Source organism: Spea bombifrons, chromosome 2 (assembly GCF_027358695.1).
Source record: "Spea bombifrons isolate aSpeBom1 chromosome 2, aSpeBom1.2.pri, whole genome shotgun sequence".
In the NCBI taxonomy this organism is placed as follows: domain Eukaryota; kingdom Metazoa; phylum Chordata; class Amphibia; order Anura; family Pelobatidae; genus Spea; species Spea bombifrons.
Window position 1 is genome coordinate 54143473 of NC_071088.1, and position 15718 is coordinate 54159190.

General features: G+C 40.9%; 1 protein-coding gene across 4 annotated transcripts in view; it reads right to left on the reverse strand.

Moving 5' to 3' along the window:
* TBC1D22B (TBC1 domain family member 22B) overlaps positions 1 to 15718 on the reverse strand; it is a 157116-nt gene that overhangs the window by 43788 nt on the left and 97610 nt on the right. For all 4 annotated transcript variants that reach the window (XM_053454256.1, XM_053454259.1, XM_053454255.1 and 1 more), the window contains one exon: positions 4418 to 4545. In XM_053454256.1, coding sequence (XP_053310231.1) covers positions 4418 to 4545 — 128 coding nt within the window. The remainder of the gene's footprint in view (positions 1 to 4417; positions 4546 to 15718) is intronic.

Consider the following 15718-nt stretch of genomic DNA (forward strand, 5'->3'; position numbering starts at 1 on the left):
GAGTGGCAAATCGGGGGTATAAGGCATTTCTGGGGGCAGAGTGGCAACCCTGGGGGCAGGTGTGCATAACTGGGGGGGGCAGGTTGGCAAATAAAAGGAAATAAAAAAATATATATTTTTCTCAATCATAGCTTTTATTAAATATGAAAAAATTGTTTACATGAATTCATATTTACTAGTAAAACTTTTTTTCCTATAAGGTAGTCTTATATTCAGGCTTTTTGTTTTTTTCCTAAATTAATATTTAGATTTTGGGGGATTGTCTTATAATCAGGGTCAATATAAATATATGCAGGGCCAATATAAAGAGCTCTTCAGTGACCTGTTTTTTTAACAGAAATATACAAAGAACAAGAGGTCACCCTCTGAGACTGGAAGAGCGCAGGTTTCATAGACAACAAAGGAAGGGATTCTTTACAGTGAGGACAATACAAGGTAGGGAATTTACTTCCAAAGGAGGTGGTGTTATCCAATACATTAGATACCTTCAAAAGGGGCCTCGATATTTTCTTAGAAAGTCATGACATACAGGGATATAAATAGAATAACATTAATATTTTAGACCTTCTTGATCCAAGGAGAAATCCGATTGCCTCTTGGAGTCAAGAAGGAATTTTTTTCCCAAGATGGCAGAATTCGAAGTAGCTTAATCAGGGTTTTTATGCCTTCTTTTGGATCAAGAATAGGAAGGTTAGGTAGAAGGGTTGAACTTGATGGACTTAGGTCTTTTTTCAACCTTATGAACTATGTAACTATGTAACTTGTGGGAGATCTGGCAACTGGACTAAGGACTGCAATAAAGAAAAATTACTAGTTATGTGGCATTTTTTCTTCTAAAGAAAAGTTGCCAGATAACTCCTCCAAATTAACCCCTTAAGGACCAGGCTGTGTTTTACCTTTTGTACCCTTTCAAACAAGTCAGTTAAGTCAGTAGTATGTTAACCCTTTCCATGCATGAGATTCTACCAATCTTTGCCACAGACTTTGTGGTAGTAATTTTTTCCTGACATATAGAGGCAGTACAGATGGGTATTGTTCTTCTTTAGGACAAGGATCTGAAATACAAAGAGTTAAAACCCTCCCCCTTCCCTAACTCCTCCTCCTCATTACCCATAAGAGCACACCAGACCAAACACAGCCAGTTCTTCCTTGTCAGGGACAGACGTGTAGTTTGGTGGGGGCACATGCGTTTTGTCCAGGGGGATCCCTCCTCCGATTGCTCCCCGGGTGGTGAGCAGAGTGAGGTAATAACATTTGCTAAAGAAAACAGGACATGCCGTTTTTGGGCGCTGGCTTCTAGACAACCTTGCACATACCTTTTAACCATTCAAGACTGCGTCTGTTTATGCTTTGGAGCCCAAGTTTGATAAGTCTCATTCATGTTGGTTCCTGAATCGGTTGTCCTCGGGGGAGATTTCCAGGGAGTTAGACTATGGCCATAACACCCTTCATGCGCCTGATCTTCTCTGATTTCGGTAGCTAAGCAGGCTTGGGCCTTGTTAATTTCCACCTGGGAATACCTGGGAAATTTTATAAAGAACTCTCCAGGCAGTTACAAGAGGTAGTCCATGAGAACCATCCAAATGATTTTTCATGTTGCCTAAGCTACAGGATCGCATGCATAAGGAATAGACGATCTGGGTGTGAGAACCTCTATTTCTGAGCATTTTAAGGGTTTAGCTTTAAGGTGAAGAGAAATGGGAACAAAGGTATATGTTCAGATTGCTCAGCTTTCAAAGAGAACATCCATCTCTATTGGAGTAGTGTCTGGTCTTAAAGCCCGATGGATAAGAGGGCAAAGACACCCTGTAGACGTATGTTCCAATTTTCAGGATTCCAGTGCAAGTAGCACTGTCTAGCGCTTCAGTGGCTAGAGCTCTAGACATCTGGTAACACGCATTAGAGCCTACGGCCATACCACCCTGTATGCACCTGATCTCATCTCAGAAGTCAAGCAGGGTTGGGCTTGGTTAGCACTTGGATGGGAAGATACAGAATTATCTTTCTAATTGCTTTTTGTTGTATCTGCCAAAGAAATGCTGAATCTCTCAACCCAAAATATGTGTCATCAGGAGAGCTTTTTGGCTGCGATCGTATACGGCAAACTCAGCATCTAAGTCGGACTTGTTTGATTTAACATTTGTAAGGCATAAGCTGTTTAGACAATTGGATCCTAAAGATCATTGCAGACGGAAATAATTTGAGGCAATAAATGCATTGTCCCCAAGTCGGGAGTTTTCAGAGTGTTTACTCCAGGCTGTTGCTGGTCGCGAACCAGTTGGATCCTTCAGTCCAGTTTAAAGATGGTCTAGGCCTGTATTCTATACAAGCATTTTAGAATGGAATCTATCCTCACAGTCATCCAACTCCTGAACAAGGAGATTACATGGTGACCATGGACCTGAAGGATGATTATGTCCATGTGCCCATTGCAGTCGCATCCAGTAAATTCCTCAGGTTTGCTATTAGGGGCGGGGCGAGAGTTCTCCTTTTCCAGTTTGGCTCTCTCAACTTTCAGAGAATAAGGTATCAGTATCATCCCATACCTGGACGACTGGCTCATCAAAGCCATTTCAGCTCCGGCCTTCGTTCTCATAAGACGGCATTGTTTCCGGTGGCAGAGCTCATCAAGCACATGTCTAATGCAAGAGTGTGCTTCCCCAGAATAAGAAGACCAGATGGAACAGGAGGTGCTCATATAAAACACCAGGCCTTTTCAACATTTTTATAAGGCGCAGAATTTTTGTAGACTAGGCAGGACAAAATGTTTCAGTAACAACCTAAGAATCAAGAGCCTAGGCTAATTCTGATGGAATTGGTGGTCGGCTGCAATGGTTCATACAGACATGTCTTGATCATAAACTGAAAAGTCCAACCTTATTTCTTTCTAAGTATGCAGTTCTTGGGGCTGATAGTGGACTCCACCTCCTTATGGCTCTTTATTAAATGATCAAAGATCAGAAAAGTAAGAAGGGTTGTGTCAGCTTTGCAATGAAACCCTACCTGGTCCTTTAGAAAAGCAATGGGCATCTTGGGCATTCTGACGACTTGTATCCCTGCAGTAAGCTGCTCCAAGGCACATATAAGGCCACTTCAATGAGACATCCTTAGGCATTTGTCCCAGAAAGAAGAAGATCCGGACATCAACTTCAGTGTCCAAGCCCAATTGAACTGGCAGAAGAGGACAGATCATCTCAGCAAGGGTCTTTGCTTTCAACGTCAGTGGAACACTCTGACCACAGATGCCTCTAAAATAGACTGGGGAGCGCATTTTGGTTACCTCTTTAGGCAGGGCAAGTGGTCACTAACAATCTTACCCAGTCTTCAAATTATCGAGAACTGAAAGAGGTCTTTCTGGCCCTCAAGTAGTTCAGTCCTTGACTAAAGGGAAGGCTGTAAGAATCCAATCCGTCTACGCTACCACAATATCATATATCAACAGAGATCTTCACATCAAGCAGGCCATCTCGAGATGGCTTACAGAGAACATTCGACTAGCTCACTCAAGCAGCAGGCAAGTAATCTCATCCCACAAGAGCTATGTCTCCTGAAGAAATATATGTAAGGCAGCTACCCGGTCTTCCTTCGATACATTTGTCCAGCATTACTGACTAGATATCTTCTCCTCCTCTGTGGCGTTTTCCTGGCGCAGGATTCACCAGTCAGTGGCCTCTTAAGTATTCCCCTGCCATTGGTTATCTTGCTATAGCCCATCTGTACTGCCACTACATGCCAGGCAAAACAGGAATTTTATACTCACCGTAAATTCTTTTTTCCTTAATATAGTGGCAGTACATGTTTCCCTCCCTTATGTTGTCTACTATTAAAGATATTTTGCAAGCATAATTGTATTCTTGGTACTTACTGGCTGTGTTTGGTCCAGTGTGCTCTTTTGGGTAAGGAGGAGGAATTAGGGAAGGGGGAGGGTTTGTATTTCAGATCCTTGTCCCTAAGGAAGAACAACACCCATCTGTACTGCCACTATATTAAGGAAAACATAATTTACGGTGAGTATAAAATTCCTGTAAAAATTTTCTGTACTGACGTTAAGGGGTTAAAGGAATCAGGGGCAGCATAGGAAACAGGAATTATTCAAATTGATTTACAAGTGACAGCAAAACCAGAAGGAATGTTTAAAAATCACCCTCTATGTTTTGTTTTAGGTTTGTATCTCGTTTGATGATGCATGATTGATTGGCATCACTGGGCGCTCTATGATCTGCCCACCTACAAGAGGAAAATGCACTACAGACATGTAAATATCAGAAAGATAACCATAGCATCTGGCTGCTTGATATCAGGAGGTACTGAATTTTTCAGTGAATGCTGCTTCTACTGCAGGGAGAAAATACATGAATGTAACCCAGAGTGGATCAAAAAAATGATATTTTTCTATGTGTATAAAACAACTGTGTACCTGGTATGTGTCCCATAGTCTAATAGTACAGCGCAAGGGCAGCTCCCTCATAAGAAGGTTGTTCATCCAGCGGAAGGCAAACTGTAGGTACTCCACTTCATACTTCTGAAAATGACAGTGAACCTGATCTGATGAAGGGCAGAGAAAGATTAAAATGCAGAACAATACTAAATAAACAATGGGGAAAAAACATAGTTAATAGTTAGCCGAAGAATACAGCATCTATAGCCAAACAGCATGTGGATAACAATCTCCTATCCAAAATACACTAACGGTCAAGTGTCCCAATACTTTTGTCCATAGATGCCACTGTTCTGCTATTTTAACAGCAGTGCTATTTTACACCTAAAAGACCAGAACAATTTTTGTGTTTTTGACACCTTGCTAGAGCATTCTCTCATTTAGTATACAGACACAGAGTCTTTCTTAACACTTCTGCTTAGTCAGAAACATAGTCATGTTGAATAGGGAGGAAAAAAAAAAGAAATGAAGCATAGAATATAGTGAAACATTTTTTTCAAAAAATGACTTGTTCTGACTTTTATATGAAAAATCTTTTACTCATCTATGAAAGCTAATTAAAAAAAACCTGCTAAATAGATTCTACTATTTTAGAAATAACTACAAGTAGTGTTTTGCTATTTCATTTTTTCCAAATCTCGTAATTCGGCCCCCATGTGCTATTTGGGACATCTTTGAAGCTAGCCACTGCAATTTACCCATATACCGTATTTGCTCGATTATAAGACTAGGTTTTTTCAGAGCAAATGCTCTGAAAAATACCCCTCGTCTTCTAATCGGGGTCGTCTTATAATCAGACCTCAAATAGAGGTCTGACTATGAGACTAAGATCAAGATCCCCCGCACCGCTGCAGGGGACCTGGATCCTTCTGTCTCCCCCCCCATTTAACACTTCCCCCCACAAACACCTACCGGTGCTTCCAATTTCCTGCTGTATTGCCGGGGCAGCGGGTTGACGTCTACGCGATCCGCATAGACAACTTACGCTGTAGCCGGAAGGAGGTGTGGCTAGCAGCGGGGGTTGTCTGCGTCCATCGCGCAGACCTTCCCCGACTGTCAGAGATCAGAGTTCCCTGCGCCGATGCCGCACTGGTGCGGGGAACTCTGATCTCTGACAGCCGGGGAAGGTCTGCGCGATGGACGCAGACAAACCCCCGCTGCCAACTCCACCTCCTTCCGGCTGCAGCGAATCGCGTAGACGTCAACCCGCTGCCCCTGGAAAACAACAGGAAATTGGAAGCACCGGTAAGTGTGTGTGTTGTTAAATGGGGGCATAGGGCATTTCTGGAGGCAGAGTGCTCTGTGAAATGCCTTTTAACCCCCCTTAACGCCACTCTGCCTCCTGAAATGCCTTATACCTCCCTATATGCCACTCTGCCCCATGATATGCCTTTTAACCCCCTATGTGCCACTCTGCCTCCAGAAATGCCTTATATCCCTATATCCTGGCATTTAGGGGGTTAAAAGGCATATTATGGGGCAGAGTGGCATATAGGGAGGTATAAGGCATTTCAGGAGGCAGAGTGGCGTTTAGAGGGTTAAAAGGCATTTCTGGAGGCAGAGTGGCATTTAGGGGGTTAAAAGGCATTGTATAGAGCACTCTGCCTCCAGAAATGCCTTATACCCCTATATGCCACTCTGGCATTTAGGGGGTTAAAAGGCATATTATGGGGCAGAGTGGCATATAGGGAGGTATAAGGCATTTCAGGAGGCAGAGTGGCATTAAGGGGGTTAAAAGGCATTTCACAGAGCACTCTGGCATATAGAGGGTTAAAAGGCATATCCTGGGCCACAGTGCCATATTGGAGTGGCAAGCCTGGGGGCAGATGTGTGTAACTGGGGGGCAGGTTGGAAAATACAAGGAAATAAAAACAAAAAAATATTTTTCTCAATCATAGCTTTTATTAAAAAATGTAATAGTTTACATGAATTAACATTTACTGGTAAAACTTTTTTCCTATAGGGTCGTCTTATATTCAGGCTTTCTTTTTTTCCTAAATTAATATTCAGATTTTGGGGGGTCGTCTTATAAATCGAGCAAATACGCTACTTTTGAAAACTAGACACCCAAGGGCATTTCAAATGCTAATATATTAACTCCAGCCACTCCAGCTATTACCACCAGCCTTTATCATACTTTGCAGCAGTATTTGTGTGTTTTTATCCACACATTCTATATTAGGTATGAATTTACAGCTCTTGGTATATGCCACAGCGAAACACTCCCCAGAAAACTGGGCTCTATTGACTTTCATGGCTGAACATTTCAGCAACACCATTTAAGTTTAGGAGGCTATTAACTAGGGCTGCAACAACTAATCGATAAAATTGATAATCGATAATGAAAATTGTTGCCAACGAATTATATTATCGATTAGTTGAATCGATTTTTATCGATTATAAAATGAGGGTTTTTTTCAGAGAAAATGCTCTGAAAAATACCCCTCGTTTTATAATCAGTTTGTGAGTCACAGCAGCAGCTCCTACTTACCAGTCCCTCCCTACAATCACTGCCGGAGTAAAAAAGGGGTGGGGCCAATCAGCAGTGACTGTAGGGAGGGACAGGGAGGATGAAAAAGGCCGGGCCAAATGGCTGATTGGCTCCGCCCATTTCCTGTGCTGTCCACATGGCTGTGACACTCCTAACTGAGTATAAAATTAATATTTGGGCTGCTGAAAGTTAGGGGAGGCGGGGGTTAATTTAGGGGCAGTTGTGGTTGATGGGGTCTTCAGGGTTATTTTAGGGGCAGTTATAGTTAATGGGGTGTTTAGGGTTAATTTAGGGGCCGTTATAGTTAACGGGGTGTTTAGGGTTAATTTAGGGACAGTTGTGGTTGATGGGGTTACGTAGTTTGTAAGGTTGAAAAAAGACCTAAGTCCATCAAGTTCAACCCTTCTACCTAACCTTCCTATTCTTGATCCAAAAGAAAGCAAAAAAAGAAATTCCTTCTTGACTCCAAGAGGCAATCGGATTTATCCTTGGATCAAGAAGCTCTATAATATTAATGTTATTCTATTTATATTCCTGTATGTCATTCCTTTCTAAGAAAATATCGAGGCCCCTTTGAAGGTATCTAATGTATTGGATAACACCACCTCCCATGGAAGTGAATTTCATACCTTTTATTGTCCTCACTGTAAAGAATCCCTTCCTTTGTCTATGAAACCTGCGCTCTTCCAGTCTCAGAGGGTGACCTCTTGTTCTTTGTATATTTCTGTTAATGAACAGGTCACTGAAGAGCTCTTTATATAAATATACGCAAGGCGAATATAATGTTATTATATCCCCTCTGAAACGCCGTTTTTCTAGCGTATATAATTTTAACTTTTTTAGTCTCTCTTCAGAACTAGTATCTCCCAATCCCCTTATTAATTTCGTAGCCCTCCTTTGCACTTTTTCTAATTCCATAATGTCCTTTTTTAAGGACCAGTGCCCAGAATTGTACCACATATTCAAGGTGAGGTCTTACCAATGACCTGTAAAGAGGCAAGATAATATCCTCCTCCCTTGAATCAATACCTCTTTTTATGCATGCCAAAACCTTTTTGGCCCTCGCAGCTGCTTGCTGGCATTGCGCTCTGTTGTCAAGTCTGTTGTCAGCCGTTATTCCTAAATCCTTCTCATTGTTAGTTTCCCCCTAGGATATTCCATTTAAAGAATAAGTTGCATTTTTATTATTTTTACCATAATGCATAACTTTGCATTTCTCTGTATTGAACGTCATCTGCCACTTGCACACCCAGTCCCAAACTCAGCAAAAACTGTGACATGGCTCTCAATGCAGCTTGGGAGATAATTTATAAATAAATTTAAAAAGAAGAGGACCGAGGACAGACCCCTTAGGCACTCCACTTAATACCTGCGTACAGGCTGAGAAACATCCATTCACAACAACTATCTTTTAGCCAATTTCGGATCCACATACAGACATTTGCCCCTAAGCCTATTTCTGTTAATTTATAGAGTAGCCTTTTATGCTGAATTCTATCAAATGCCTTAGCAAAGTCCAGATAAATCACATCTACAGCCACCCCAGGTCTATATTTTTACTAACTTCTTCATAGAATGCTAACAGGTTAGTTTGACACGACCGGTCTTTTACAAATCCATGTTGACTTCTACTAATTGGATTATGGATCAAGATATGATCTTGAATGTATACCTTTAGCAACCCTTCAAATAATTTCTCCACTACCGATGTTAAGCTTACTGGCCTGTAATTGCCCGGTTGAGATTTTGATCCCTTTTTAAATATGGGCACAACATCTGCCTTGCGCCAATCTAATGGAACTATGCCCGAGCTGAAAGAATCCCTAACGATTAGTAATAATGGTTGGGCCAGAGTTAGGCTTAGCTCCTTCAGTACTCTTGGGTGTATACCATCCGGTCCAGGGGCCTTGTCTACCTTAACAGTATTTAATTGCTTGAGCACTTTTTCTTGTGTCAGGCAATCCCATGTTTGATGCAACGGTTCATAAAATAAGCCAGCAGGGGCTCCGTCATTGGCTCTTCCTTGGTATAAACAGAAGGGAAAAAAAAGCATTTAAGATGTCAGCTTTCTCTCTGTCCTCACTAACCAAATTTCCAGTTTCAGATAATAACATACCAACATTCTATACCTTTAACTTTTTTCCATTTACATACTTAAAAAAGTTTCTTGGGATTGGTTTTACTTTCCTTGGCAATAAGTTTCTCATTTTCTAGTTTAGCCATTTTAATCTCCCTTTTGCAGGCTTTGTTGGGATCTTTGTATGTCATAAATGATACTTCCGTCCCCTCGCTTTTATGCTTAAATGCCAATTGTTTATTCATTATTTCCTGTTTTACTTTCCAGGTAAGCCACATTGGTTTTGATTTGTTTCTTTTGTATTTGTTTCCCATAGGTATATATTGGGATGTGTAACTTTGCAATGTGTGCTTAAAGATATTCCATTTATCCTCTGTGTTTAACCCAGAGAAAAATCCATCCAAGTCGATATATTCCATGGAAGACCTTAGCCTGTCAAAGTTTGCCCCTCTGAAATTAAGTGTTTTGGTAGAGCAGTTACCCATTTGCTTTTTGGAATTAATCTCAAATGAAACCATGTTATGGTCACTATTTCCCAAGTTCCCGGGATCAAAAATACCCTTATTATTACCCCACCCTAAAACATAACTTTTATTAACGTGTTTGTTAAAAGGTATAACCCCAAAAAAAAAGATGTTTAAAAACACCAGTGTCACCAGTCCTACCATGAAAGGTATACGTCACTGTAACATGAGGACATATGCCCACAGTCGTATAACACTAATAATATCAAATCATATATACTGTTGATGGCTGCAGTCCTAACAACAGAAATAATTGAATTATGACCAGTGACACAGGCTTATTAAAAACTCAGACAAATAGCCCCCCTGACATGTTTCGCTCCTCAGAGCTTCATCCGAGGTCTGGGCTAATGGCTTCCAAAATGGAGACTGTTTGGCCTCTCCTTTGTTAATGACATCACGGATTAGGGGATGGAACAATCATATCCAATGGTTGCTGATATATTAGATGTGTTGCCAAACCCAGCCAATTGCTTTAAAGGTAACTAAGCATGACATCACCCACATAGTCCAATAGAATTCCATACACCTGATGGGCAGTGGTTCTCTCCAATTCCCAAAGTGAACAGTCAAAGAAATTGACTGACAGCTACTCTCACTAATCACTGATGTTCCTTTCGGGTCAGAACCACTCCTATTACTAGATCTCCTACCCATTGTAATTCTTATTATTCACATTACACCTGATTCAAATTGCAGGGCTGCACAGTGGCTCAGTGGCTTATACCATTGCCCTACAACACCAGGGTCCAGGGTTCAAACACCAAAACCCTCAAGGCACCATATCCAAAAACACCAGTGCAAATTTGCATCATTTTAGCATATTCGCCATACACAGTTATACTCATCACAATTGAATAATTCCCTTCCCAAATATCCCTATCACAATATAAGTTTCCATAATATAGTCATACCTTCCTATAAAGTAAGTAAATCATTATCAAATAATCAATATTACAAATCAAAGAGAGTCCTATTATTTAGAATCTACAAATAGGCTGAAAAGGAAAAACCTTCATTTAAACCTAGAGGACTCAGACTTTTGAGTCTATAGATCCACTTGGCTTCCTCTTTTAATAGTAATCGATCCAGATTCCCTTTTTGTGGACCAAGTTTAAGTTGGGAGATACCCCAAAACCTCAGAGACTCTAGATCTCCACCATGGAAAAAATTAACATGACGGGCCAAAGATGTTTCTTCTTTCCTCCTAATAGTGCCCAAATGTTGGGATATACGTCTACGGAACTCCTGGATGGTTTTCCCTATGTACAATTTATCACAGCTACATTTAGCAGCATATACAATTCCCTACTTTTACAATTTATAAATTGTCTAACTTTGTTTTGTTTTTACAGTAGGTAGATATTTGCAAAACTAGAATTCCCACATAAATGTGAGCCAACTAGTTGGAATTTCAGCCACGTTCCTTTCTCTTTTTTATCAGTCATAAAATGACTATGTACAAGCATGTCTTTAAGATTAGGGCCACGTCTGTATGTAATCATTGGTCTATTGCCGATTACATCTTTTAGGTCTGGATCCATGGTCAGTAATCTCCAGTGCCTCTTAAAAATTGACACCTCAGTAGAGTAGCAGTCATAAGTTCCAATGTACCGTATCACTTGTGGGGAACCATTTTCTACCTTGTCTTCATGGAGTGTCCGATTTCTGCTGGTATTCCTTGCCCTTCTAAACACTTTCTTTAGACAGTTGCTGGGGTGTGCCTTAGCCATAAATCTAGACTTTAAATTCTCACATTCCTTTTGGAAAGTGTATTCCTCAGAGCAGTTTCTCTGTGCTCTGAGGTATTGTCCTACAGGTATTCCTCTTCGTAGTAGTTCTGGATGACAACTGGTCCAGTGGAGCTGATTATTGGTAGAAGTGGGTTTTCTATAGATATCAGTCTGTATTTTCAGACCGTCATCTATATAAATAGTCAGGTCAAGGAAATTGATCTTTCTCGTCTGAAGTTCATGCGTGAACTTCATCCCGATGGTAGTATTATTGAGAATATCAACAAAATTCAAAAAAAGTGCCGGATCCCCATCCCCCAAAAAATCAAAATGTCATCAATGTACCGCCCCCAGAATAAAATGTGACTAGTGTAAAATAATAAATCCTCATTAAAAATGTGCTCCCACCACCCCAAAAATAAAATAGCATAAGTGAGCGCACATGTGCTCCCCATGGACCCCAGCAGTCAAAGTGGAGTCAAACAAGAAAAAATTGTGCGCGAGTACAAACCGTAGTAATGTGAGGACAAAAGAATTATGTTCCCTAAAAATAATACTTCTAGTGTTCAAATAACTTCACTGCTTAAATCCCTAAATCGTGCTGGATATTAGTATACAAAGATTCGACATCAAGAGTTGCCAAAAGTGTGGTGTTAGTGACCGTGATATCGTTAATTTTCTTCACCGTATCTTTGATATCCCGTAAAAATGAGGGTAAAGTGTTCACAAAAGAAGAAAGGATCTTGTCAACATAAATACTGGCCCCTTGTGTCAGGCTATCATTCCCCGAGACAATGGGCCTCCCTTTCATCAGAAAAGTGTTCTTATGCGCTTTTGGGAGTGCAAAAAATGTGGCCAAAGTAGGTGATAAATTTAAAATGAACTTATATTCATCAGTAGAAATCAATCTCATTGACATAGCATCATCTAGGATACCCCTTAACTCCTGCAGAAAATCGGCGGTAGGATTATTGGGCAAGACAGTATATGTATCAGAATCATCCAGCAGATTCTTAACCAAAGAAACATAATCAGACTTTTCCATGAGGACAATATTGCCCCCTTTATCACTTGGTTTTACAACCACATTATCCAGATTTCTTAGCTCAACCAAAGCTGATTGTTCACCAATCAGAGTCTGTCCTGGGTCCTCTTCTTTTTAAATTTATTTATAAATGATCTCCCAAGCTGCATTGAGAGCCACGTCACAGTTTTTGCTGATGACACAAAATTAGGCCGGGTAATTCAGACTAATCTTGATTAGTTTCTTCTTTGCAGGAAGATTTAGCCAGAGTTGGGGACTGGGCGTGCAAGTGGCAGATGAGGTTCAATATTGAGAAATGCAAAGTTATGCTATGGTAAAAATAATAAAAATGCAACTTATTCTTTAAATGGAATATCCTTGGGGGAAACTACCAATGAGAAGAAAAAGAGGTATTGATTCAAGGGAGGAGGATATTATCTTTCCTCTCTAAAGGTCATTGGTAAGACCTCACCTTGAATATGCGGTACTATTCTGGGCACCGGTCCTTAAAAAGGACATTATGGAATTAGAAAAAGTGCAAAGGAGGCTACGAAATTAATAAGGGGATTGGGAGATACTATAATTATGAAGAGAGACTAAAAAAGTTAAAATTATATAGAAACATAGAAAAACAGCGTCTCAGAGGGGATATGATAACATTATATGAATATATGCAGGGCCAATATAAAGAGCTCTTCAGTGACCTGTTCATTAACAGAAATATACAAAGAACAAGAGGTCACCCTCTCAGACTGGAAGAGCGCAGGTTTCATAGACAACAAAGGAAGGGATTCTTTACAGTGAGGACTGTGGAGGTAGCATGCAGACTATGTCAGACACCTTAGGGAGCAGTACAACATAATTATATTAAAAATATAAATTCCAGTCATTATGGGTGTAAAAGGAGTTGAAGTGATCTGACCTAACTAAGCAACATTTGGCCAGTTGAATTGACATCCTCACAGAAAGGACAGGAGGAGAATTATTTAAGTGCAAATGTAGCCCTACCCCAAAGCCCACATCAAAGGGTAATTCATGTATTACATTGTCTGTATGGTCTGATTGTAAATGTGTGATAGTGTTAGTATGGTCTTTTGATGTTGTATCCCTAGGATTGTATCTATAGGGTTGTAAATTGTATGTATTGTCTTTTGAGATTAGTTTATCCATAGGATTGTAAAGTGTATGTTTTGTGATAGTGTTAGTATTGTCTTTTGATATTATTAACCAATAGGAATGTTAATGAAATTTACCTTTGATCCCACCCTCTACTACAAACTCCCTATATCTCATTAGTTGAGACACAATCTTTCCATCCTTGCTGCAGTTAGTTACAATCCTTCCATCATCGTTGCAGTCACAACTTCATTCCCAATGTAACCCTGTGTTAGCCTTCATAGGTTTCATCACAGCATTAAACCCTCCATTTTCCTATCAAAGAAGTATTTTCTTGTGATTATTCGAGCTATGTGGATTTAAGTTATTAACCCCTAGACGAAGGTGTGTCGGCACCTGGAATTCCCTTTTTCCCCAAATATATCCCATTTCCGACAAGGACAATAAAAGGTAGGGAATTCACTTCCAAGGGAGGTGGTGTTATCCAATACATTAGATACCTTCAAAAGGGGCCTCGGTATTTTCTTAGAAAGTCATGACATACAGGGATATAAATATAATAACATTAATATTTTAGACCTTCTTGATCAAAGGAGAAATCCGATTGCCTCTTGGAGTCAAGAAGGAATTTTTTTCCCAAGATGGCAGAATTCGAAGTAGCTTAATCAGGGTTTTTATGCCTTCTTTTGGATCAAGAATAGGAAGGTTAGGTAGAAGGGTTGAACTTGATGGTCTTTTTTCAACCTTATGAACTATGTAACTATGTAACTATGTAACTTGTGGGAGATCTGGCAACTGGACTAAGGGCTGCAATAAAGAAAAATGACATGTGGCATTTTTTCTTCTAAAGAAAAGTTGCCAGATAACTACTAACCCAGTGTGGTGGATTACACATAATCTCTTCCAAATTAACCCTTTAAGGACCAGGCTGTGTTTTACCTTTTGTACCCTTTCAAACAAGTCAATTTGTCACTTTCAAACAAGACCCCAGTATGTGTTCAGCAACATCTCCCGAGTACAGTGATACCCCCCATAGATGGGTTTGTTGGGTTGTTTGGGAGGCAAAACGCCACTTTTGTCCTCTGAAGCAACTACAAATTCAGAAGGGCCTTTATCTCTGGATAAGTAAAAATTAAATAGTTCAATTTATTCCTTCAGTAAGTAAAGTGCGAATCAACAGATAACCAAATACACGCAGCAGGACAGGCTCTCCCACAGCAACACCCAAAACACACGCACCAGGACAGGCTCTGCCACACCGACACCCTAACACACACATACAAGGACAGGCTCTGCCACACCGATGCCCTAACGCACAGGACAGATAAGAGTTACACTGGAGTTAAATGGGAGGGAAACTACAAACTACATACCAAGTACCTCAGCAGAAAGCAGGTAACCCCGTATAAGCACTTGCTTGTTTCACCTCCTTCCCTACTATGGACCCGTACATGTTTCTATGTCCTCTTCCCACAAATCGCACAATCACTGCAGCCTCTACACCCCTTGACAAACCCTCTACAGTCCACATAACCCCATCCCATCTATCACCCCACTTTAGCTCATATGCCTTTCTGTTTTCTTCATACCCCAACACCAATAAACACTCACAAGTGAAGGCAACCAATGCCCACAAATCATATTCCCGTTTCTTATCTGTCTGTATCCTACTCCTTATGTGCTCAGGTGACAATGAACATAACCCTGGTCCCACCATCCCCATCTTCTTTCGTCCCCGCACCTGCTGAACTAACACAAACTACCGCAATCCCTCCAATCTTAAACCAGACCACTGTAACCCCGGCACCCCTTTCTCCTGTGCCCTCTGGAATGCACGATCTGTTTGCAATAAGCTAACTGCTGTCCATGACCTTTTCATCTCTAACCACCTTAGCCTTCTTGCACTCACTGAAATATGGTAGACACTCTCGGACACTACCTCTCCTGCTGCTCTCACGGTTGCCTTCACTTCAGCCACACTCCGAAACCTGGAGACAGGGAGGTGGTGTTGGTATTCTCCTCACTGCACCTTTCAATGTCTACCACCAATTCCCTCTCTGTCTTTCTCGTCTTTCGAAGTACACTCTGTCCGCCTTTTCTTCCCGATCGCTCTTCGCATTGCAGTGATCTACCGGCCTCCTGGCCCCACTTCACATTTCTTCTTTGATCACTTTGCTGCTTGGCTTTCCCACTTTCTTTCCTCCACCATCCCTACACTAATCCTAGGGGACTTCAATATACCTATTGATGACCCATCCTCACTTGTTGCTTTCAAACTACTTTCACTCTCCTCCTCACTCGGACTCTCACAATGG